Source organism: Carassius gibelio, chromosome A15 (assembly GCF_023724105.1).
Source record: "Carassius gibelio isolate Cgi1373 ecotype wild population from Czech Republic chromosome A15, carGib1.2-hapl.c, whole genome shotgun sequence".
Taxonomy (NCBI): domain Eukaryota; kingdom Metazoa; phylum Chordata; class Actinopteri; order Cypriniformes; family Cyprinidae; genus Carassius; species Carassius gibelio.
This window is the reverse complement of record NC_068385.1, coordinates 8,055,078-8,080,077: the sequence shown is the minus strand read 5'-3', so window position 1 is coordinate 8,080,077 and position 25,000 is coordinate 8,055,078. Positions and strand designations below refer to the sequence as shown.

Sequence of the window (25,000 nt, the reverse complement as noted above, 5' to 3'; positions counted from 1 at the left end):
ACAGGAGAGAGTGTTATTGGTTTGATGCTTTGCATTTGTCTATTTAAATCATTGCAGTGAGACATCTAGTGTGTGTGTGTGTGTGTGTGTGTGCAGGAGCTCAACAGTATGAAGCCCAAAGCCGGTTTCAGAGTCTGGTTGACTGCTGAAGTTCATGCAAAGTTCACTCCCATACTGCTCCAGTCCAGCCTGAAGGTCACCTATGAGGTCAGTGTGTGTCAAATATAATATATTCTCTTGTTAATGAACCGATATTGATTCTTAAATCCTGAGACTAAACTTTTAATCTCTGCTTGTTTTCAAATGCTGCATCAACTAAACTTCATTAAACATTATTTTTAGCATGCTTCTTATTCAGTTATCACACTTAGGGTTTGCACTAATTACTTTTAATATCAAACAGAGTCGTTAATCAAAGTTTATGGGGGCCTTAAAAGGTCTTAAAAATCTTAATTTGTCTTTCCAGGGCTTAAAAACATCTTAAATCAGAGCAAAAAGTCTTCAGATGGCATTAAATGCTGCATGCACTGCAAAAAAAAATAAAAAAATAAAAAAAACTATTTTTGTCTTGCTTTCCAATACAAATAATATCTGAATATCTTTAAATCAAGATACATACACTTGAGATGCAAAAGGAAGATATTAAGAAATAGAAGACTAAAACCATAAAAAGAGTAACTTCAATAAGGATAAAATAAACTTTAACTTATAATGAAGATGTGAAAAAGTTAACACATTTTATTCAGTATTTATTCAGTTTTCAACACATAAACCAAAACTAATAAAACTTGACAAAAACACTTCTATTTGAACTAAAATGAAAATGAAAACAGACAATATACAAATAAAAAAACCCATTCAAAATGGTCATAAAATCTATAATCTAAATATAACTCTGGTTGGAAGCTGGATTCTCATGGTAGACGTTTGCATTTAGAGTCAACAATGTGTTATTTCATTTTCTTTAGCTGGTCTTAATAAGGTCTTAAAAAGCAGAGACCCTCTTTAAATGTGGTGAAACAGATCACTGTGGCCGTGAACCCATCTCCCTCTTTACTACTAGTTATAGCACCAAATAAACATGAATGAACATCAGAAGGTGCTAAAAGAAACGTGCTGAAATGATTCATGTCTCCTGTAATCAAAAATCAGAGTTTCAACTCCAGTAAGAGGTCAATGAAGCAGTTTGTAACGTCACATTAACATTCAGTGCAAAGACATTGAGTTTTTATATCAAATCGAATTGAATCGGATGGTCAACATAGATTCATCTCAGCCTGCACATCCATTAATGATAACATACTTGTGTGTGTGTGTGTGTGTGTGTGTGTGTGTTCAGGCTCCTCCAGGCCTCAAGAAGAACCTGAAGCGGACGTATGAGTCCTGGAGCGCGGAGCAGATCAGTAAAGGCGGTCACCTGACTCGAGCTCAGTCGCTCTTATGTCTGGCCTGGTTCCACGCCGTCTGTCAGGAGAGACGCAACTACATTCCACAGGTACACACACCAGTCACATGATTACTGGAGTTCAGACAGGGACTCTTGCATCTGTTTGGGCAATTAATCCGGACTTCTGCGCGTCGGGCTTCGAAGAGCTCCATTTCATTAACTGAAGCTTTTGTGTAATGTCTCTCGCTCAGTTCATCTGTCTCTCTCTCCTAAAGTCGAATGAGCTGCGTAGGAGAAAACAAATTCATGGCGTCTCTTAAAAGGGTTCTGTGAAAGAAGCAGGATGTTAAATTGATGCCATAAAATGGTCTTATTTTTATGATTGTAACGTCATATAGGCACCGCAACATTAAACTTTCTCAGTACTCCGTGACTTGATGTGATTATGAACTGTACATAGAGGTCAGGTGTTTAGCAGAGGTCATTTGCATCATAAAGATACAGTAGCAAACAAGAGATGTTGGCTAACAGTGTTTGTGGAGAATGAAACGCCACAGAAGAGTCGACCGTGTGCCTTTATTGGACAGCCATTATTGGAAAACATGGTGTTATTTTCAGAATTTATAAAATGTGTAGAAATATTATAATTTATTATTTTAATTATTACAGAAGTTCTATTATTTATGTAGTAAATTAGATATAATAAATCAAGTATATCAAATAAAATATTACAATTAAATTATAAAATAAATTATATGCATTATTCATAAATTATAATTTTTATTTGTATACTATTATAATAACACATTTATTCTATAATTATATATATTCTTTACTTATTATTTTGATGTTTCCAAAAATGTTTTTTCCAAAAATAAAAATTATATATATATATATATATATATATATATATATATATATATATATATATATATATAAATAATATTTTATAAATATATATTTATAAATATATATTTATTTTATTATATATATATATATATATATATATATATATATATATATATATATATATATATATATATATATATATATATATATATAGTTGAAAGATAATAATATGTGAAATACTTATTATTAACTTAATACTAAAGTACCAGTACTTTTAATATCAGTAGCTTTTAAATTATCAGAATTGTCAGGTTTTTAAAAAGGTTTTCTTTCAAACATTTGCTTGTATTAAATAATGCCTGTTGTGAAAAGACTGGGAAAGAAAAGATGAATGACTTCACGGCATCCATGGAAATTCATGTCAAGCTTTTGATTAACGACTCCGTATTCAATCACGATTATGAGACTTTGAGTCTGAGTATCTATTGCACAAGCTCAGGGTATGAAGTTGTGTTAAACTGAGGATGATGAGGATGTGTTTGTGTTGCACAGGGTTGGACGAAGTTCTACGAGTTTTCTCTGTCAGACCTGAGAGCCGGCTTTGAGATCATTGACAGTCTATTTGAAGGTGTGTGTGTGTGTGTGTTTATCTCTATGTAATCTACAAGCACTCATTATCTGAGGGTTTGGATGTTTTGATATTTCCATGCATTTCCATGTTTTGGTTTGAGATTGTGTTATAGTATTTATTTTTCAGGTGGGAAGGCGTTTCAGTGGGAATTTGTGCATGGTCTCTTGGAAAACGCCATCTACGGTGGTCGCATCGATAACGTGTGTGACCTGCGAGTCCTTCGCTCGTACCTACAGCAGTTCTTTAACGCTCAGCTCCTCTCACAGTCACACACACACTCACGTGTCAAGAAAACACACACTTTCCCGGCTCAGATAACCCTGCCCAACTCCTGCAGCATAGCGGTTAGTGATCGCATACAGCCTTCTCTCTGTGCTGTATAGTTCAGAAGTTTGACTGATACTACCCACAGTCCTTTACTCTAGTGGATTAAAGTCTCTCCTCTCTGTGTGTGTGTGTGTGTGTGTGTAGGATTATCGTGCAGTGGTGGACGCTCTTCCTGAAGACGACAGACCCAGTTTCTTCGGCCTGCCTGCAAACATTGAGCGCTCTGCACAGAGAATCATCAGCTCACAGGTGTGTGTGTGTGTGTGTTTCTGCAGAGGTCATGAGGGGTCAAAGGTGTTTTGAGAACATTGCGATGAGCAGGACATTCCTCAGCATCAAAGGAGCGAGGAGCAAACCTGCAGGACCGGGTCGTGGTAGCAATATGGTCTGTGAAGCTTAACTGATGATCCATCACAACTCCTAGGTTTCTGGCTGTCCTGGAAGGAGGAATGGTTGAAGAACCCAGCTGTATAAAGTAGTTGTGATGAAATGATGGGTCAGCTGAAACCACCAGGAGTTCTGTCTTAGTAAGGTTAAGCTGTAGGTGATGGTCATTCATCCAGCTAGAAATGTCACTCAGACAGGCTGAAATGTGAGCAGCTACCGTCGAGTCATCAGGCTGGAATGAGAAGTAGAGTTAAGTGTCATCAGCGAAGCAGTGATAAGAAAAGCCATGCTTCTGAATGACAGATCCTAATGACCTCATGTAGATGGAGAAGAGAAGTGGTCCAAGTACTGAGCCTTGAGGAACCCCAGTAGCAAGTTGTTGTGACTTAGAAACATCATGCTTGTGAAATAATAAAAAATAATACATTTAATACTTTGATGACTGGCTGCATGAAAATCCTGCTTTTTACTGAATTAAATATGCGAATTACCCTCATTCAGCTCACTGTTGCTCTGTTGACTTCACACACACACACACACACACACACACACACACTATGAGTGTTCAGACTGTTACGCTCACTCCTATTTGTCATTTTCAGGTTTAGACTCTTAGATCTTTGCCACAATCTCACACACACAGTGCTGTAGAGACTGTGTATGTGTGTGTGTGTGTGTGTGTGTTTAGCTCTTGTAATGAGACCAATTTATCATGTGTCAGAGTCGCCCACACCTTCACTGCAGTTTGCTCCAATCACAGAGAGATGGAGGATAGTGTACGGTGAGATGTACTGTGCTCACCTCAGCCCTCTGTGTGTGTGTGTGTGTGTGTGTGTGTGTGTGTGTGCAGGTGATCTCTCAGCTGAGGATTCTGAGTAGGTCTGTAGCAGCTGGCTCCAAATTTGACAGAGAGATCTGGTCTAACGCACTCTCACCTGTGCTCAACCTGTGGAAACGTCTCAACCAGGTAATGCATCACCATTTTAGTGTCATAATATAATTATGATATATTTTTTATATATAATAATAATAATAATAAAAATAATAATAATAATAATATTTATTTATTTATTTATTTTAATTAATTTTTATATATAAATAAAAAAAATGTTTTTCTTAATTTTTTAATTTATTTTCCTTCAATTTTTACAGTATTGTTTAAAATGGAAACTGTTCAAAATTATTTCAGTAATTTATATGAATCTAAAATAAAATAATTTTTTTAAATTTATTTTAAAACTAGAAATGTTGCCTTGCTACAGTAGCTAACTGAAATAAATAGGTCCACACTGAAGTACCAAAATTACTAAAAATAGAATAACAATGACAAAAGCACGTAAAAATTACAAAAAACTAAATAACTTAGTGAAAACAACTTATTCAAAATATGAATAAATACTATAATAGTGCATAAATGCTGTCTCTTTGACCCTTGCAACTAAAAGAACTGTTTTTTGCTTCTGTACCTGTACTGAAAGAAGTCTGTGTAAAAGCCCCTTCACATCTGAAATGAGTTTTCTGTCAGTTTAGTTTTTATCTGCTCATCCTTCAATAACAGCCTGCTGTGACAGATTCATAAAACAAGCAGAGCTGAAATGTGCCACTCAAGTGTTGTAGCATCCTGTGAACCTCGTAAACACAATCCTATCTCCAGTCAGACAGATACAAACTCCTGCAAACTGAAAAAAAAAAACAATTTGCTATGCAACAGCCAGGTTCCAGCAGCTGTTAGGTGCATTGAACAGTCTGTAGGCGTGCCTTTTATGCTGAGTCTGGATTTTGATTGGTTATTGATTTCTGCCGCTCTCTGATTGGCTCTTGGCTCTTTTTCAGGGTTCCTCATTGATCCATCAGAAGGTGGCTCCGCCCACTGAGGGCGTCGGCTCTCCCGTTCTCTCATTCGTCCAGCTGGAGCAGTTTAATGCGGTGCGATTGGTCCAGAGCATTCACCAATCGCTGGCCTCGCTCAGTAAGGTCATCAGAGGCACGTCTCTCCTGACCGCTGACGTACACAAACTGGCCACTGCGCTCCTCAACCAAGAGGTGAGAGTCAACGCCGGCACCTGTTTGATTAATGATAATTCTGTGAAGCTGATTCCAAAAATGTGTCACTTTCTCACAAAATATGATGCATTTCATAGTATTTCTGCTGCTGACAACCATTTTTAAGAAGAAGAAGCTTTGTATTTTTTGTACACAGAAAAACTGCCTCAAAGACTCTATTCTTCTGTCCTCTGAGCCACTATACAACAGTTTGTCCAATTCTCAGCCCATGTTCGTTCACATGCATGACATTATTTTATGCATAATTCGGATTTTAAGGTTAAAATTATGAGCAGTGACAGAAAAAAAATGTGAGCAAGATGAAAAAAGATGGCAAAACATTCTACTGATTAGTGAAATATACATTTAATAAAAAAACAAATAAATAAAAAAGACAAGAACAAACATCAAAAATAGTACTATATATATTTATTAGTAATTTGTTCTTGTTTTTTTGTTTTTGTTTTTCAGTTTCAGACCATTTTTATTTTAATTAACAGATGTTCTTTTATATATATATATATATATATATTATTATTTATTTTATTTTTTTACTATTTTATTTTTTTCATTTTAGTTATAATAAAAAATGCTGGATCATGACATCTTGTGGGAAAATACACACATGTAAAAGAGTATTTTTATGTATTAGAGGGGGAAAAAAAGATGTTGCAAAATCAGACCAATTAGTGAGAAAGAAATTGAAATATAAAGTATATAAATGTTTAAAGTAATTATGTTGTTTTTAGATATTTTTTAAATTAGTTTTTTTGCCCATGTTTCTTTTTAAGTTCTATTAATTTTATTTAATTTTTAGTAATTTTGATTTTTTTTTTAATTGCACTGCTTATTGATAAGTGTATTAAAGCTAATACACACATATTAAAAAATATATTTATTCTTATTTTGTGGGAAAAAAAAAACATTGACATTTTTAACTCAGCATCATAAAATGATGCAATATCAGGCCTATTTTTGCACATGAGCAGGTATTTGTTTTCAGGAGACGAGCGTTGTTGTAATCAGAGCTGATTCCTCTGTGTCTCTCAGTGTCCGTTGAGTTGGCAGAATAAATGGGAAGGCCCTGAAGACCCGATGCAGTATTTGCGAGCCGTCGTGTCCCGAGCGCTTGCGATTCAGGTAAACACACTCCTCTGTTGATCCACAGGTCCTGGAATGTGTTTGACCTGCTCCAGGTGTTCTCCAGTCTGTTTAGCCCGGTCTGTGGGAGCGCGGGAATGCCACGAAAGAGCCGTGTTGTTCAGGATGCACCTGGCCTTATAAATCGCTCGCATATTTTCCTGCCAATGTATGCTGCAGTGACTCATCTGATCATATGAAGCTGTACACTATTATAGCACTTCTGAGTTCAGACTTCCTCCACAGTCCATCCAGAGCAACTCTGAAAGTCTTGCAGCAGCAAAACAGCATTTTAAGCGTCCGAAATGATCCTGAAAACTAAGTGTGAGAATGTGTTCTTCTAGTTCCTGAACACAGATCTTGAACGACAATATAATCTGATATGTGTTGCGATGTGTTTGTGAGTTAATTTGGCTGGAAATAACAGAAATTAATGGTAATATTAGATGCAGATTGTTTGCTACTAGTATTATTAAATATATATATAATTAATTATTTTATTTAATAATTATTTATTTATATACATGTATTTATTTCTAATAAAACAGCTTAATAATATGTAAAAAAAAATAATTAAAAAAAAATAAAGGTGTATTTATACACTACACTACTGTTTTATTTAATAGTAGGTTTAAAAAAAAAAAAAAGAATTATATTTTATTCATCAAGGATGTATTAAATTGTTCAAAAGTGTCTGAAAACATTTCAGAAAAATAAAGTGTATCACAGTTTCCACAAATATATTACGCAGCACAACTGTGCTCAACATTGATAATAATCAGAAATGTTTCTTGAGCAGTAAATCCGTATAATGATGCTGAAAATACAGCTGCACGTCCCAGAAAATAAATGACATTTTATAATATATTCACATAAAAAACAGCTGTTTGAAATTGTAATAATACATCACAAAATAACTGTTTTTACTGTATATTAGCTAAAATAAATGTAGCCTCTGTAAACAGAAGAGACTTCAAAAAACTGAAATGTTTATAGATCTCAGCGGCCCCAAACTTACAGAAGTATATATTAGTTCACACAAACAGATGATAATGTTCTGTTCATTCGAAGCACAAGATTTGTTGATATTGTTCATCAATACTGAGTTTTATTACTGCAACCCATGCATAAAAACACACAGAGAGTATGCTACTGATAAACAAATACTGTAAAGATGGACATGAACAGAAACTGTTCTTAGAAAGATGGAGTGTGTGAATCTCTGCTGTTCTGTGTGTGTGTGTGTGTGTGTGTGTGTGTGTGTGTGTGTGTGTGTGTGTGTGTGTGTGTGCAGGGATGGGTGGAGAGGGCAGAGCGGGGCGGACTGCTGTCGGAGATGCTGGATCTGTCGGAGATCTTCCACCCGGACAGTTTCCTGAACGCACTGAGACAAGAGACGGCCAGGTGATCATCTCAACACACACCTGAGAAAGAGCACTTGAGGAGACTTGTGCACGGGTTATTATACTTAACTAAAACTATATATATAAAAAAAGAAATAAAACTATTAAAAAAAAGAACATAAATACAACATAAAAATACAACAGAACTGCAAAAACCTTTAAAATGTAAATGAAAACTAAAGATATTACAATCCAAAATATTAATACAACTATAATAGTATCTTGAAACTGTAATAACACTGCTTACTAAACTAAATTTAAAGGAGTAGTTCACCTACAATAAAAAAAATATGCTAAAATATCATCACCCTCAAGTTATCCGAGATCAGGTTTCTTCATCAGGTTTGGAGAAATGCAGCATTGCATCAGTGTCTCATCAATGGATGCTCTGCGGTGAATGGGTGCCGTCAGAATAAGAGTCCAAACAGCTGATAAAAACATCACAATAATCCACAAGTAATGCATTATTATGGATTGTGGACTTGTATTTTGGCTGGAAACTATTTTTTTAAGTTAAATAATCTTGACTGGAGTCGTCACATGCTAAAATAAATGTAATAAAAGGTAATTAACTTAATAAACCTTGAGGTAACTTACATCACCTGCACACCTCCACTAAACTAAATCACATACTGAACTAAACACACTAACATAAAGAAGTCTTAAAGCTACAGTAACACAAACTGCCTTCATTCCCTCGGATTGCAATATTTAAAGGGGACTTTTTTAAATATATTCTGTGTTTTCCGTTTTCATTTTTCTGGATTCTATTTGAATGATTTGATTACATTTTGGTCATTAAACAGAGACGGTCTGATCTCATGAATTCATAAAACGTTACTGAAAACGTCGAAAACATTTCAAGAGATTTAAATTAAAATTAAACTTAATTGTATAGATTAAAACTTGGACGTAAAAATATCTTGATTTATTATTATTATTAATAATATTAATATAAAATATGAATTTATATTGTTATTATTATTATTACTTAGAGAATTTACTTTTACTACACAATACTAATATAGTTCATATGCATATAATTTCCATAAAATCAATGTTGTTGTTATTAGTTTGAGAAGTGCATTTTATCATACAATAGTAACATATTTCATTTATTATTATTTAGTAGTAGCATTATTAATATTAATATTAATATTACTTTGAGAAGTATATTTTTGTGGTTTAATAATGACTGATGCTAGTCCACATCGCTATTTGATTTCACAGCCCTAATTTTGATTTATTTATTCATGGGAAATAAGCTCAATTCTATGCAATAAATTCTATTCTTAGATCCCGATTCTGCGATTGCACCAGTGTTTTTTTTGCATTGCATGAATCATATCATTAAAAATAAAATGCCATGTGGTGTCTGTGTCAGGTTGATGAGCTGCTCGATGGACAGTCTGAAGTTTGTCACGTCCTGGAGGGGTCAGATTGCAGAAGCGAAGCTGCAAGTGAAGGTACAGGAGCTCGTGTTTAACAGGACTGAACTCAGCTCTTCTGGATGGGCTTTACTGAGCTCTCTCTGTCTGCAGGTCGGCGGCTTGCAGTTGGAAGGTTGTGTTTTTGACGGAAAGCGTCTGGCTGAGAGCCATCATGACTCTCCCAGTGTGTGTGCTGTTCCTGCGTGCTACATGGCCTGGATCCCACAGGTAACACACACACACGTCCTCCTCTGATGTTCCCAGTGAAGGCTGTGCACTACAGAGTGTGTGTGTGTGTGTGTTTCAGAGTGCCATGGGAAGTTATTCTCCGGACGAGTGCATCTCTCTGCCCGTGTACAGCAGCGCTGAGCGTCAGCGTGTGGTGACAAGCGTTCAGCTGCCGTGTGCTGGAGATCATGACACATGGATCCAGAGCGGAGCGGCGCTCTTCCTCAAACAGCAGTAACACACACACACACACACACTGTGAGCGCTTCATACGCTCACCCTACACGTCTTTGGCTGCGTATTTTGTCGTAATCGCTGCATTGAAGCTGCTGTGAGACTAAAGATTGAATCAGTCTTATATTATTCAATAAAAGAGTTTTCATCAAGATCCATCCCTCTCTCTCCATTTATTTCAGTGCAATTTTAGAACTTTACATTGCAGCATGTGGCATGACAAAAACTGTTCATGCATGTATCGCAAGTGTGTGTGTGATAGTGAGAGTGTGTGTGTGTGTGTGTGTGTGTATAATGACATGGGTATGACACAGGTATTACAAGGAGAGGGTTCTTATGAGGACATAACCCATGTCCACATTTTTCAAAACGCTTATAAATCATACAGAATGAGTTTTTTTGAGAAAGTAAAAATGCACAAAGTTTCCTGTGAGGGTTAGGGTTAGGTGTAGGGTTGGTGAAGGTGATAGAATATACAGTGTGTACAGAATAAAAACCATTACACCTATGGGATGAACACACTTTACACAAAAACAAACGTGTGTGTGTGTGTGTGTGTGTGTGTGTGTGTGTGTGCGCGCATCACCAAACATTCTGCCCTCAACAGCTGCATCAGACTCTTCACTGTTACCATGGAAACCATTTAGCCTTACAAGAAAAAATGGCTCAAACCATCAAATAAAATATTTCTATATTAGCTCTGTTTTATATAGAATTTATATTTCAATATTTTATATTTTAAGTCGCACCTGAGTATAAGTCGCATCAGTCTAAAAATACGTAATGATGAGGAAAAAAACATATATAAGTCACATTTATTTAGAACCAAGCACCAATAGAAAACATTACCGTCTCCAGCCACGAGAGGGCGCTCTATGTCTTCAGTGTAGACTACAGAAGAACTGAGCAGCAGAGAGCGCCCTCTGGTGGCTGGAGACGGTAATGTTTTCTCTTGATTCATTTCTCTTGGTTCATGTCAAATTCATTTTGATAAATAAGTCGCACCTGACTATAAGTCACAGGACCAGCCAAACTATGAAAAAAAGTGCGACTTATAGTCCAGAAAATACGGTATTTATATTTGTAATATTTTTTGTTGTACTACTTTTGTATTTTTCTTGTATAAAATAATGTCTTTAAAATATAATCATATCTTATTTCGAATTTTTATATTTTATATATTTTTTATATTTTTGAATGCTTGTACATTCGTTTTAATTTTTATGTAGAATTTACATTTTATCATTTATATAATTTTTATATATTGCTTACATTTTATACATTAATTTTTACATGGAATTTTTTTATATATATATATATATATATATATATATATATATATATATATATATATATATCTATATATATATATATATATATCTTTTTTATCATAATACTGTTTAATCTTTAATCTTGTACTGTGGTACTACTATACTACAGTGATACACATGATAAACATATTTCTATATTTATATTAATGACCCTTTACTGGTGAGTAAAAGTGTGCAGGACATTAGTATTCATCTTTCAGTGCATCTGAACGTCAGCGGCGTCCAGTGATGACCTTTGACCCACACTCATGTTAAAGAGGTCACCTGCCCTCTGGACTCCTCTGTACAGCAGCAGGTAGGACGCGTGACCTTTGACCTCTGTGATGCGTGTGAGATCAGGATGCGGATGATGGGTGTTGTGTTTCTCCTCTGATCCTCCTTTTCCCATACAGAGGAACAGAAACATCCTCATTCACTCCTGAGGACTGTGGATGAGGAATACTGTGCTGTTTACACACACACACACACACACACACACACACACACACACACTCATTTAGACTGACATTATCCGTGTCTCTTTTCTTGAGGGTGAGTCGTGAGATCTGATTAGATGCCCTTTTGGTGGAGTCTTTTCACAAACACACACACACAAGTTTTGGAGCTTCTTGACTTTTCAGATGGAGAGGCTTTTTATCCGCACATCAAAGGTCAGTGTGTGTGTGTGTGTGTGTGTGTGTGTGAGAGAGAGACAGAGAGAGAGAGAGAAAGAGAGAGAATACTGGATTTTGGTGTTTGTGGAATTTCAAATCCAACCTGCAAAATAAATCAAAATGCTGACATTTAATCGCACACACACACACACACACAGCGTCCACCAGAAACTGGACTAAGGTGGTACTATGATGTCCACAAAAAATAAATTATAATACCATGAAAAACACTACCATTTACCAGGATAAATACAGGGAAAACATGACTGACCAATAGTAGATGTAAAAATAATAATAATAAAAAAATGGTATATACATAGTAAAAGAGAAAAAGGTATTTCACTTATAATGTAAAAAAAAATGAAAAACATAATTAACATGAAGTGTAACTGTAAAAAAAAAAAAAAAACATGGTCCAAGAAAAATGTAAAACAAAAAATATTTTTTGTATATATTTTTATATATACCATTTTATATATATATATATATAAAATGGTAAATGTAAAAATAAAAATGTTCCATGATGAATATATTAAAACGTGGTATTTCCATGTTAAATGTAATAAAAAAAATGTATATATATATATATATATATATATATATATATATATATATATATATATATATATATATATTGCAGTTCTTCTGCAAATATAAAAAACTATATTTTCATGGTGAATGTAAAAAAAAAGTGATAAATGTTGTACAGTATAAGTTTGTTATTGTCTAATTGGACTGGAATTGAACCTGTGTGTGTGTGTGTGTGTTCTTTCTGAGACACAATTAAACTCCAAAACAGGAAACAGCAGAGGAATGAGAGGAAACCACAGACCTACAGGCCGAGAGTGTGTGTATGTGTGTGTGTTGATGTGATTCTGATTGATTCTCTTCATTAATTTCCCTCTTCCTGTCATAGCTCATTTTTCTCTCAGCTGTCTGTCTCTGATTTAAATACAGCACAGAGCCGTGTGTTTAGAGCACCAGTCCAGCCAGAAGTCATCATTCCTCTCCTTAACTTCATTCACACACACAGAAGAAGAGGTGCACGCTGACGGACGGGGCACTCAACATCTTCTTCTGTGTTCCTCAGAGGAACTCCTAGAGCTCTAGAACCACGTGATGGGGAGAACATGACCAGATCCTCACTTGGGAGGGAAGTATTATTGGGTTTAGCTCCAGGATCTTTACATAATGTTCACAGATGGAAAGAAAACGAGAAACGAGATGTCAAATGAAGAAATCACCGACGCTTATGCAAATCAGTGTATGCAAATGAAGGGGCGGGGTTTCAGCAGTTCGATTAAACATTGTGAGGTCAATATTTGATATACGATCTCCATTTTTGATATATTCATATTTTTACTTGTTTATATAGCATTTCTATTACCGTATAATATTTTATCTATAATACATATTTTTCAGGTTTCTCCCTTTTTTATTTTGACCAATTTTAGTCCGTTTTTTTTTTTTTTTTTTTACAAGTTTTTTTTTTTTCAGTGATTGTATGTGATGGTAATACTATTTTTTTTTTTTAATATTCAATGGTAAGCACTGGCGTACTTTTTGTACTTTGTGGTAAGTTAATGCCTACTGTTAAAATAATAAAATGTACAATGCAAATATATTTAAAGCATACGGTGGTCAAATAATTAGTCCAGATGATGTAAAAAATGTATAATGCAGCTTATTAATCCAGGTTCGCAATGCATTGTGGGGGAAAAACAGTCCCTATACAGTTTAACACACTGCATATCTTGCATCCTGGAAATGTGTCACAGTACAGAAGTAAAACGCTGTTGAATGATGACTGTAATGAATTCTTCAGCAGAAGTGTGTGTGTGTGTGTTTAATGTATGTCTCGTGGGCCCTGATGTGAGTGTGTCATCACCCCTCTCGCCTTTTTATCGCTCCATCTCTGCTTATTTTCATCGTTGATGCAACGCTGATGAAATCTAACACACGTGTTCTCTCGCTCTCACACACAATGATGTAAACGGCTGAAAAGCTCAGTTTCACCGGGAATTCTGGCTGAAATGCTGAACCGTGGAGTCTCAGATGAAAGATTAATGTGTGTGTGTGTGTGTTTTTTTTGTAGTTTTGTCAAGTTAAACTGAGGAAATATGACAACTGGATTTAGTATAAGTTTACTGTAATAACCCTGTGAATAAACCTTGTGTTTTTGTGAAAGTGCCTCCATCGACCCCAGAGAGTTTATTCTAACATACTAAACTATTATTTATGATGTAAAATGTCAAAAACTCCTTCATTACTGATTTTGCATAATTTTCACAAATAATCATAATCATAATCACTACGTCAGGTGCAGGGTCATTACTATTTACTGAATAAAACGACATACAATTATTAAAATAGGTGCAAGATGGCGATGTAGTTTTTTCTTTTCTTTTTCTTTTAAAGCTACAAAATGATGAGACGATGAGATGAATTTTGATTCCATTGATATTGTGTAGTAAACTGAATCCTTAACTACTTTACAATGCATTTGTTTTTTAACATGCAACTTATTTTATTGGAATGAAAAAAATAATTTACTGTCAATGCGTCCACCGTAGCTATGTTTCCATCACTCAGTATTTATGGACATGTAAATGATGGAGTGATGGAAATGCCAAATTTTTAAAGAAAAAATCCATTCTCAAAAATTTTTACACTCGCTTGTGGTGGTTTTTGATTTGTGTGAAAAAGTTTTTTTTACATGCATTCTAAATCATAAACGGCTTAAAGGAAAGGAAACCGTGCTATAGACGTATTGCAGATGAGCAAACACTCTTAAGGTCCATGTAAAAAAAAAAAAAAAAACTAGGCTCCTAGAAGTAAAAATTACTGTTATGAAATCATATATGTGTGTGCGTGTGTAAAATAAAATGGTAATATATATTCACTGCCATTATGCAGATTTAAATAATAATGGAACTACTTTTCTGAGTATAAATAGAGAAATTAGTATAAAAAGAGCCACAACTGAGAATGAAAAGCAGACAAATTAAGACTCAGTTTAGTAAAAAATATGTTTCTGTATCATAATAATAATAAAAAACGTTTCTCGTGATGACTCAACTGAGAACATTTTATGTGATGGCTTGGTTTCTCATAATTTTTTAATATTTTTATATTTTTTATATTTTTCATATTAATTCACATAATAATGACTTTGCTTTCTGTAAAAATTCTAAACTTTCTCATAATATTGACTTGAGAAAAAAATTATGTAATAATGAATTGTTACGGAAAAACTAAGTTTTCTGTAAAAATGCAAAACTTTCTAATGATATTGACTTAGTTTCTAGTAAATACAAATTATAATAATGACTAGAGAAAAATTCACGTAGAAATTACTTCGTTTCTCATTAAAATTCAAAACTTTCTAATGATAACTTTTATGAAATTTAATGTAATATTGACTACTTTTTCCATAAAAATTCTAAACTTTCTCATAATAATGACTTGAGGAAAAATAAAATGAAATAATGACTTACTGTAGTTTTCCATAAAATTCTAAACTTTCTAATAAAAATGACTTGATTAAAAATTTATGCAATAATGACTTCGATTTCCGTAAATTTGTAAAAGTCCTCATAATAATGACTTGAGAAAAAATGTATGTAATAATGACTTAGTAAATTCTACACTTTCTCACAATAGACTTGAGAAACTTCATGTAATATTGACTAAGTTTTCTGTAAAAATTCTAAACTTTATTATAATAATGATGAGAAACTTCATGTAATATTAATTGAATAATGCGCTTTTCGAAAAAAAAAAGCTAAACTTTCTAATGATAATGACTTAGTTTCTAGTAAACAAAAATTCTAATGACTTGAGAAAAATTCTAGTATCTGTAAAAATTCTAAACTTTCTCATAATGTCTTTAAAAGAATTATGTAATACTGACTTAGTTTCCCCCAAAAATTCTTCTTCAAAATTATCTTATAATTATAGTAATGCCTTAGATCCTTGTAAAACTTTGTCATAATAAGGACTTGAGAAATTTCATGTAATGACTTTTTTTTCTGTAAAAGTTCCAAACTTTCTAATGATAATGACAAATTTTCTAGTAAGCAAAAATTACAATGACTTAAAAATAACTTTCTCATTAAAATTCCACAGTAACTGAATCATGATAAAATATCACATTAATATGACATGCTAAACGACTATTGAGAAACTTTAATTTGAACTTACAAAATCATATATTTAAGGTGGAAACAGGCTTCTATAGTGATTAAATTGTCATTATGCAAACAAAAAATATCAGACTTAAAAGTAGTCTTTTTTTAATCAAGGTTTATTTCTTTTACTTTTGTGATGAAATTAGCATTTTAATGAGATTTATAAAAATATCTGCTCAGACAAGAAAGAGAATATGAAAACAAAAGCCACATACAACAGCATGATCACAGATATAAAAAGACAAAGACAGTTCTTTTAATAAATAACACTGGATTGGATCAGATCGGTGAAGGATCCACCCCCTCAGGGAACTCCGACTTCTGATTGGTCTCAGAGAGCAAACGCCTCATTAATATTCATTTACATTCCACTGGTGAGTTTACTGGACACAATAACATCTAAACCATGAAAACAGATACAAAAGCTACATGACCGAGAGTCTCCCAACGCTGGACAGAAAACTACAGACGAGTGTGTGTGTGTGTGTGTGTGTGTGTGTTCATCGCGGCGGTCTGGACTGACACACACAGTCACATCTCTCATGATGCTGCAGGTAAATCTCCTCCAGAACCCAGTGAGCTCGTGTTTTCATCCTGTAGAAATTTGGACCTGGAGAAAACTTCAGCACCTGACAACACATATATGGAATATTAAAAAAAGAAAATTCAGTAAATTTTGCTGCTAACTATAACAAATAAACATACAGTAAGAGTCAAATAAATTTTGCCTGTTTTTATTATTATTTTTCTTTACATGAACAAACATCAAATTGAACAAAAATGAAATAAATCTAGCACATTTTGTTGCTTTAATATAGCAATGAAATAAATTCAGCAATATTTGTTTCTTTATCTAAATGTGAAAAATTATGTTCTTTAAATGTAAAAAATTAAATAAAAATATTTTCTTTAACAACTTAATGTAAAAATCTAATTAAGTCAATTTGATCTTAACTTAAAAATAAATTTAAGCTAATTTTGTTAACAATAATAATAATAAAATAAATTCAGCTAATGTTGAAGTCCATTCAGTAAATTAAACATTTTTGTTAATTATGTATATTTTGTTAACTGCAACTAAAAAAAAAAATCTAAATTCAGCTAATTTTGCTCTTTAACAATTAAATAATCAAATACATTCAGCCAACAACTTTAACAAATAAAACTCATTTATTTTAAATATAACTAAAAATGTAAAATAAAAAAAATAAAAAGCCCAAGTTGGATCTTTAACAACTAAATGTAAACATCAAAACTCAATTTATTTTTTCTTTAAAAATATTACTAAAATGTAAAAAAAAAAATAAAGAAAAAAAACAGGTTTTCTTTAACAAGAACAACTAAAATGTAAAGAAAGTTAATCTTTATCATTCATACATTGTCATTTATATAGTAAACATGTTACAGCAAACATTAAACTACACATTGTTTTCAGCGTATTTTAACTGCACTGTTGATCTACAAATAAAACACTGAAGAGCGAGTCGAAATGATTTTCTGTGTTATAGGATATTAGACATGAACTGTTTATAGAATTAAACCTGGAATATTCCGTAAGACTGACTGTAAGAGTTTGATACAAATGTTGATTCCTCATCAAAATAACCAATGAAGTCATTGTTTCTGGAGCTGCAGTGCTGTTTGTTTGATCAGGCCTGGAAATAAAAGAGATTTATCAGTCGATCTGTCTCCATTGATCTGCTTACCATTCGATAACAGTCCTTGACCTCTAGTTGTGTCGTATGTTCGGGACTGAAGCTCATAAATCTGTGTGTGTCTGTCTCATATTAGTCAGCACAACCAATCAGATTTAACCAGTCTGTTATTCAATGACAGCTCTGTGACAGCTGTCAATCACTCATGCTGATGTCACGTCTGTAGAAGCAACTACAACTCCCAGAAAGCCTCAGATATCCCATGAGGCTTCACTCTGTTTATTAACACTAGATTGGTTCAGGTTAGCAATTGATGTAATTTTTACAATAAATTTTACAACAACGCACTGTATTCATGTTTTTGTTGTAAATGCAAGTGCATTATGGGAAATTAACGGACAGTCCTGTAAAATTATTGTAACTACACTGTAGAAGCATTTTTTTACAGCAACCACATAGCATTGTGGGATCGCTGCTGTTTGAATTTTGAAATTACGCGGCCAACGGACGCAGTGTTGCCAACTTAGCGACTTTGTCGCTAGATTTAGCGACTTTTCAGACCCCCATAGCGACTTTTTTCCAAAAAAGCGACTAGCGACAAATCTGGCGACTTTTTTTGACAGACCTTATTTAGTCTCTGAGACTCTCCGGTACTGCCGCACGAGCTCTCTCTCTCTCTATTTCTCCCAGCGTGCGCACACGCCTCACTCTCTCTGCATCTGCTATGTTCAGCGGACAGAAAGGAGCAGCTCTTTCTGTTAAAAAAATATATTCTGTTGCTTCTAACTCTATTTTACATACAAGTATAGCCGAAATCACAGTACAATCACTATCTTAATCTTATGTGTATGTGATTTAATTAGACAATGTCGTGAATAGGATTTTAGTGCAGAGATTAACATCTTTCAGAGCTGGTTATGTATTCTTAATGGACCGCGTTTCAGTCATTATAATATTAATTCCGTTGTCGGACAACAAAAACATTAAAATATAATAATAAAAAACTTTTACTGAGAATTTTGGCTGCCTTAAAACGCAGTACATGAGCATAGAAAGGGCGAGATAATATGACGCACTTACGTCATGAATATGCTAATTAGTATATGACGTCATCTAGCGACATTTAGCGACTTTTCAGGCAGGGTTTAGCTACTTTCCATTGAAAGAAGTTGGCAACACTAAACGGACGGTACTTTTTGGAAGAAAGAACATGTCTCAGGTATGTAACATAAAATTTGTTTTATAAGTCTTTATATATTAATACTGGTGATCTGAGTGAGTGCTGATTAGCCGCATTTCCACTGTCGGGCCAGTGCGTGCCAGGGCTTAAAGCGGGCCGGGCGGGGCTCATAGCCTCGGGCCAGTAGCACCGAGGCCAGAGTAGCCCAGGGTTTCCACAGTGGAGCTTGAAGCGCCGCTTCACGTCACTAAAACACGCCCTTTACACGCCTCTCAGAACAACGTCATGCAACCTCATAATTTCACTAACAAAGAGAAGTTATCAGAAAACTAAGAAATAAGTCACTGGAACATGCGCGATCACAAAACGAACATGATAAAAGCGGCCGTTTGTTTGCATGCTTTGTTATTCAAATTCAAAAGCATGGATGTTTTAACTATAGAATAAGTGATACTGATCATAATGATTTTATTTATCAAGACTCAAAATTAATCGCACATAAATACACTTTATATTTTATTTATTTATTTTTAACGCTTATGAAAATAGCCTGCTTATTCAGTAGAGTCTGTTTCTGTTTATTTGTAGTCACAGTGGCCTATACGTCACATTAAGAATGAATGATATCTTTATTTTTATAAAGGATCCCGAACAAAAACATTATTATATTTTTATAATAGGCAACATGAACTAAACTCTCGAGACGAGGCTTGTGATAGATAATATAAGTTAGTAAATACACGATTGTGATAGAGAATAAGAAGCTGACGTCTGATTTCTTCAAGCGGTCATATTTTCCATGTTTAATGTTAATGCCCAGCGTGCATAGTCTTTTACATCGCTTATAAATATTTCTGCCCTGTATGGTGATTATAATCCACATTGGATCAAGTTATTTCAAACACTCGCTGCTGACTGAAAGTGAGTTTTGAGCTCAACTTATTTAAATAAAGCGTTTAATGCTGGCGTTATAGCGGCTATCTTTCTGAAATGATCCACAGCGCAGACTCTCTATTTTTATAAAAGCTCCCAAACAAAAATCATTATTATATTTTGATGATATAACGTGGAGCTAAACTCACGAAACAAGACGACAGATAAAATGTTACTTAATAAATACACAGTTGTGATAGAGAATAAGATGCTGACGTCTGATTTCTCCAAGCGGTCATATTTACCATGGTAGGCTAATGTTAATGTTTATCGTGCATAGTCTTTTACATCGCTTATAAATATTTCTGCCTTGTTTAGTGATTGTAATCCACATCGGATCAAGTTATTTCAAACACTCGCTGCTGACTAAGAGTGAGTTTTGAGCTCAACTGATTTTAAAAAGCCTTTAATGCTGGTGTTAAAGTTGTTTTCTTTCTGAAATGATCCGCGCTGACGCTCTCCAGACACGGAGAAACTCCGTGTTCCGTGTCTGGAGGAGTTATGAACAAACTCCGCCTTTGTTCATAACTCCTCCTCTAGCCCCAGCTGGCCCGCTTTGGCCCAAGGATTTCGTCGGGCCGAAAAAACCTGGCCGTTGGCCCCGAGGAAGCCCCGGCGAGGCACGATCAAGCCCCGGAAGTGACAGTGGAAACGCGACTGGCCCTGGCACGCACTAGCACGCCCGGTCCTAGCTCGATAGTGGAAACACGGCTATTGTTTCATTTGGTATAATTCAGTGGAATAGGGTGAAGTTAGTTAAAATCGCGTCTTCATACTCGATCCAGATTTACATCGCAAGAACTTTACCCAGAAACTATGGACTTTGAGCTGGAACTCGGTGTGCTTCCACCGCAGCTACCATGATCTAAATAAAGTTCTGGGTAAAAAAAATGCCCCTCAGAAAGTCCCTGCTCGCGAGGTACTTGTTCAAAGGTAACGTTACTGAACTTTCGGGAGTCGCAATGCAGCATTGTAGTTTCAACCACCATTTCTTTTGATAATTTTTAAAATATTACTGACATCGTGTCATGAAAGGTATAACGTTAGTGTTTTAACTATTTCAGGCGAGAATGTAGTTGTTTAAAACTCAAATATGCGGTTTATTTATAAAGACTGCGTCTATTAAAAAATGTGTTTCGCTGATGTCGGAGACGGTCAACTCCACGCGATCAGCGGGAGCTCAGGGATCATTAATCCGTCGGGAGCACTCTCAACTCGGGTAGACATCTGACATTTGCCGCTGGCTGTGATGTCTCTTTAGTGGTAAAGCATAAAATATAATTCGTTTTGGGTGAACCGAACAGGTAATCTTTGGTCTTTATTCAGTTAATCTTTTAATATTTTAAAATGAAAATAGGAGACAATAGGCTACTGTTTGGTATAATATTTTGTTTTATATAATGAAGGCCTAACGTTACACATTTCCCTGAACTTTATTTCTGCGGCTATTAATATGTTTAACGAATGAAAATGAGAACGAAAGGAGGCAGTGGTGTTTGATATCATATTTCGTCTTATTGAAATGAGGGGGGGTCGGTGGAAACGCGTCATAACTGTACCACGGTCATGAACGGTCAAGGCAGAAGGAAAAGACTGAGCGGGAACAGCTGTAGACCGTCCGCAGGATCAGCTGCACACTGGCTGCTAGATGGAACATATGTTTGCTTGCTTTAAGCCCTGTTAATAATTTTCATATGGTTATATGTCAAAGAAGAAAGGAAAGGCTGTAATTCAACATAATCCTATTGCATCCTTAAAATGCCTAGTCTAAATTAGGAAAAACCATACCATAACTTATTCTCCCACCTGATAAAATTGGTACTTTTGCCCATCCTGCCAATACTGCCACTCATGCGTGTGTAGTGAAGCGTTCTAGTGCTCTTTTAGTTATCATATTGTGTATGCATTTCAGGAGAGGCACTAAGTGCAGACAAATGGATGATGTCTTTGGAAGGGACAACTGTGATGGGGCCCCACAACAACCTTCTGAATGGAGTGCAGCGACCTTCACTGTCTACATGTTTAACTAACAGTATCCTAAAGAGGCCTCAAACACTAAAGGTATGTTTAAACTGTTTGCACACTTATAAAGAAAATAGACTCTACGATATACTCTATGCATTGATGTCAAAAGACAGGTTTCCATCCAATTCCTTTGCACCTTTTAAGCGCATTCGTAGAAATTTGGCAAAGAAACCCTATAACTGGAGAGCATTTCCATCAGCTCTGTTATGTAAATTAGAAATGGACAGGAGAGTAGTCATGAAACGCTGTGGGATCAAAACTTAAGGGGCAACTTAAAACAGCCGATAGAGTTGCAACAAATGTGCATTTATGTTGCATTTATTAGCAAGTCAATCCACATAAAAAGTTTTATTCACATTAGAATATTTTGTGAATTTGAACCGTTTCCATTCAGGATTTTTTTGTTTGTTTTCAAAATGTTAAAATGTGCATTAAAAAGCTGGATGGAGACAAAGCTATTGCTATTAAGTGTCTAACATAGAGTTGGTATTGCCCTGCAAGACATTTATGTAAACACAGAGAAGTCTGACAGACAGCAGTTTAACATTACAATTTTCATTAAGTCAATTTTGGGGGTTAAAGTCATTAGATGTGATTTTACTTTTTCCTTTCTCTTTGGAGTGTTACAAGCTCTTGGTGAATGAAGAAGATCTGTATAGGGTGGCCATATGCGCCGTTCATACGGGACACGTCCCCGCCAGGATTTTAATATTGCCTAAAACATCCAGGTCGATCGAGAGCTAAAGAGAGCAGAACAGACAGCTCCTTAAGCTTTTGAAATTGCTCTCATGTGTTTGTTCGTTCGTTTAAATTGAAGCGTCACTCTTAAACGCTGTTTCTTTAAAAAGGGAAACTACTTTGTTTGGCCTTCCAAAAGAGAACACGACTAGAAATCATGTTTATATCACATTTATAATGGGTTTGACATTATAATTAAATAAACATTATAATTAAATGTTTGTCTCGTTGCTTCGGCCGGACAGGGCACAGTATGTTAAGTGGCATAACATTTCAGTCACATGATAGAAAGATTGGATAGCTGGTCAATCAGAGCACAATTTGCTTTTCAGAACGATGAACTTTGTAAAAATCAACACGTTTCAGAAGGCGAGGAGAGGAGTACCTGTAGAGGAGAAACAATAATGTGTTTTTTTAACCTTAAACCGCTTAAACATTTCATTACACCAAATACACAAAATAATGTTCTTTTTAGCAACGTCATATGACCCATTTTGCAGACACTTTTGTCCAAAGCGACATTCAATTTACAGTGCATACAGTGACATTATATATTTAAGAAAAACAATGTAAAAGCCAATGTAATTCTAAATGTTATGTTGTTAAATGTGTTGATGTTAAATAAATACATCAACGTCATTTTTTTTCTACAAGCAAGTTTACTTTTTATGGTTTTTTTTTTTACACAGTATTTATCATTACCTGATATGAAAACTTGTTTTTACTCTCTCTGTTTTCAGAGCTTTTTGTGGAATCAATTCCAAGATGTCAGCAAAGCAGAGAAGAGACGGAGGATCAACGCACCTGTCTGCACCCTATTAAGAAGACTCCTGGGTTTTGAGTTGATGGGCTAGTATTGATGCCCACCCACACCCCACAGCTTCCCCAGTTCAAGACTGGTTGGGACCTTTTGTTATTTATTACCATGTTCCCCCTGATGATAGACTGTCTGGAAGTGAGCTAGATTCTTCAGTGAAACTGTAATTTTGTTTGTATGAAAAAAAAAGATAAAATACATTTGTAATATGTGATGTTGCATAGTGTGTTAATAATAAAAAATAATAAAAAGTTGCCATTGTTTTGGTTTTAATTTTGGAAGATGGAAAATTGCAGTATTTTATTATATTTAGAAATTACAATATTGTAATTGTCTCCTGTAAAATTACAGGAAATTCCTGGCAACTGAGTTGCAGTAAATATACAGTAAATTTAAATAAATTACAGCATTTTACTGTAATAATGCTACTTTAATCACAGTAGCACTGCTGTAAAAATACAGGACTCTATTGTATTAAAAAAACAATATATTACCTGTATATTACTTGCTGTAAATTCACGGCAATTAGTTGCCAGGAATTTCCTGTAAAATTACAATAAATTTTTAACAGTGTATGACTGTGTTTGTGAGTCTACACTTTGTTTGTTTTCCAGCGTTAAATGTAATATATATATATATATATATATATATATATATATATATATATATATATGTATAACAAAATATGCATTTAAATTAAATTTTTATAAATATAAAATACGTCAATAGAAAAATATGTAATTATAAATAAATAATTGAATACTTTTCAAACATTTGTACATCAGTCACTTTAAAAATTAAGATTGGTAATTTAATTCAACATTATTTTGTGGAATAAATTATTTCTGGCACAAATAATTTTTTTTTTTTTAAATTCTAGTTTAAAAAAATAGTTTTTCAGTATCATTTAACAAGAATTAGTTAGCATGAAGTAATAATTAAAAATATTTTAAACATCTTGAAATATAACCAGGTTAAACATTTAAATTATATTAGTTAAATATACTTATTATATTATTATTAACCTTGGCAGTCTGAAAACATTAACAAAGACCTACACTGAACATTTTAAACACTGAAAAAAGAAAAGAAAAAAACCTAAAGAAAATGCAACTAAATTGAAAGAACAAGTAGAAAACAAAAGAGATATAAAACCTATATCCCTGTATTGTCCTAGACAAAGAAATGCAATTTTTCTTGTGATTCAGATACTATTTCTGATTAAATTTGTGCGTGTTTTATCATTTCAGAACATAAAAAGAGAGACAGACAGTTACAGACACAGTTCACACACTTTACTTCTGTCTGTGTTTTGAGTGTGTGTGTGTGTGTACATTCATGTCTGTCTTTCTGTGTGTGTGTGTGTGTGTATGTGCATGTACGTGTGTGTGCGCGCATGTGAGTGTCTGTCTGTCTCTG

The 25,000-nt window shown here is 34.3% G+C and overlaps 2 protein-coding genes across 9 annotated transcripts in view; one reads left to right on the top strand and one right to left on the bottom strand.

The window, feature by feature from the left end:
* LOC128029084 (cytoplasmic dynein 2 heavy chain 1) overlaps positions 1–10,215 on the top strand; it is a 65,955-nt gene extending 55,740 nt beyond the window's left edge. For both annotated transcript variants that reach the window (XM_052616569.1, XM_052616568.1), the window contains 12 exons: positions 97–207; positions 1,340–1,495; positions 2,789–2,864; positions 2,994–3,211; positions 3,339–3,443; positions 4,432–4,548; positions 5,415–5,624; positions 6,675–6,764; positions 8,059–8,168; positions 9,552–9,633; positions 9,709–9,825; positions 9,905–10,215. In XM_052616569.1, the coding sequence (XP_052472529.1) occupies positions 97–207; positions 1,340–1,495; positions 2,789–2,864; positions 2,994–3,211; positions 3,339–3,443; positions 4,432–4,548; positions 5,415–5,624; positions 6,675–6,764; positions 8,059–8,168; positions 9,552–9,633; positions 9,709–9,825; positions 9,905–10,063 (1,551 nt within the window). In that variant the 3' untranslated portion in view covers positions 10,064–10,215. The remainder of the gene's footprint in view (positions 1–96; positions 208–1,339; positions 1,496–2,788; positions 2,865–2,993; positions 3,212–3,338; positions 3,444–4,431; positions 4,549–5,414; positions 5,625–6,674; positions 6,765–8,058; positions 8,169–9,551; positions 9,634–9,708; positions 9,826–9,904) is intronic.
* Positions 10,216–16,333: 6,118 nt separating this feature from the next.
* LOC128029078 (platelet-derived growth factor D) overlaps positions 16,334–25,000 on the bottom strand; it is a 28,580-nt gene continuing 19,913 nt past the window's right edge. For 6 of the 7 annotated variants that reach the window (XM_052616556.1, XM_052616558.1, XM_052616557.1 and 3 more), the window contains exon 7: positions 16,334–16,862. In XM_052616556.1, the coding sequence (XP_052472516.1) occupies positions 16,734–16,862 (129 nt within the window). In that variant the 3' untranslated portion in view covers positions 16,334–16,733. Of the gene's footprint in view, positions 16,863–17,478; positions 17,889–25,000 lie in introns of those variants that run through there. The other variant, XM_052616562.1, reaches the window with a different exon arrangement.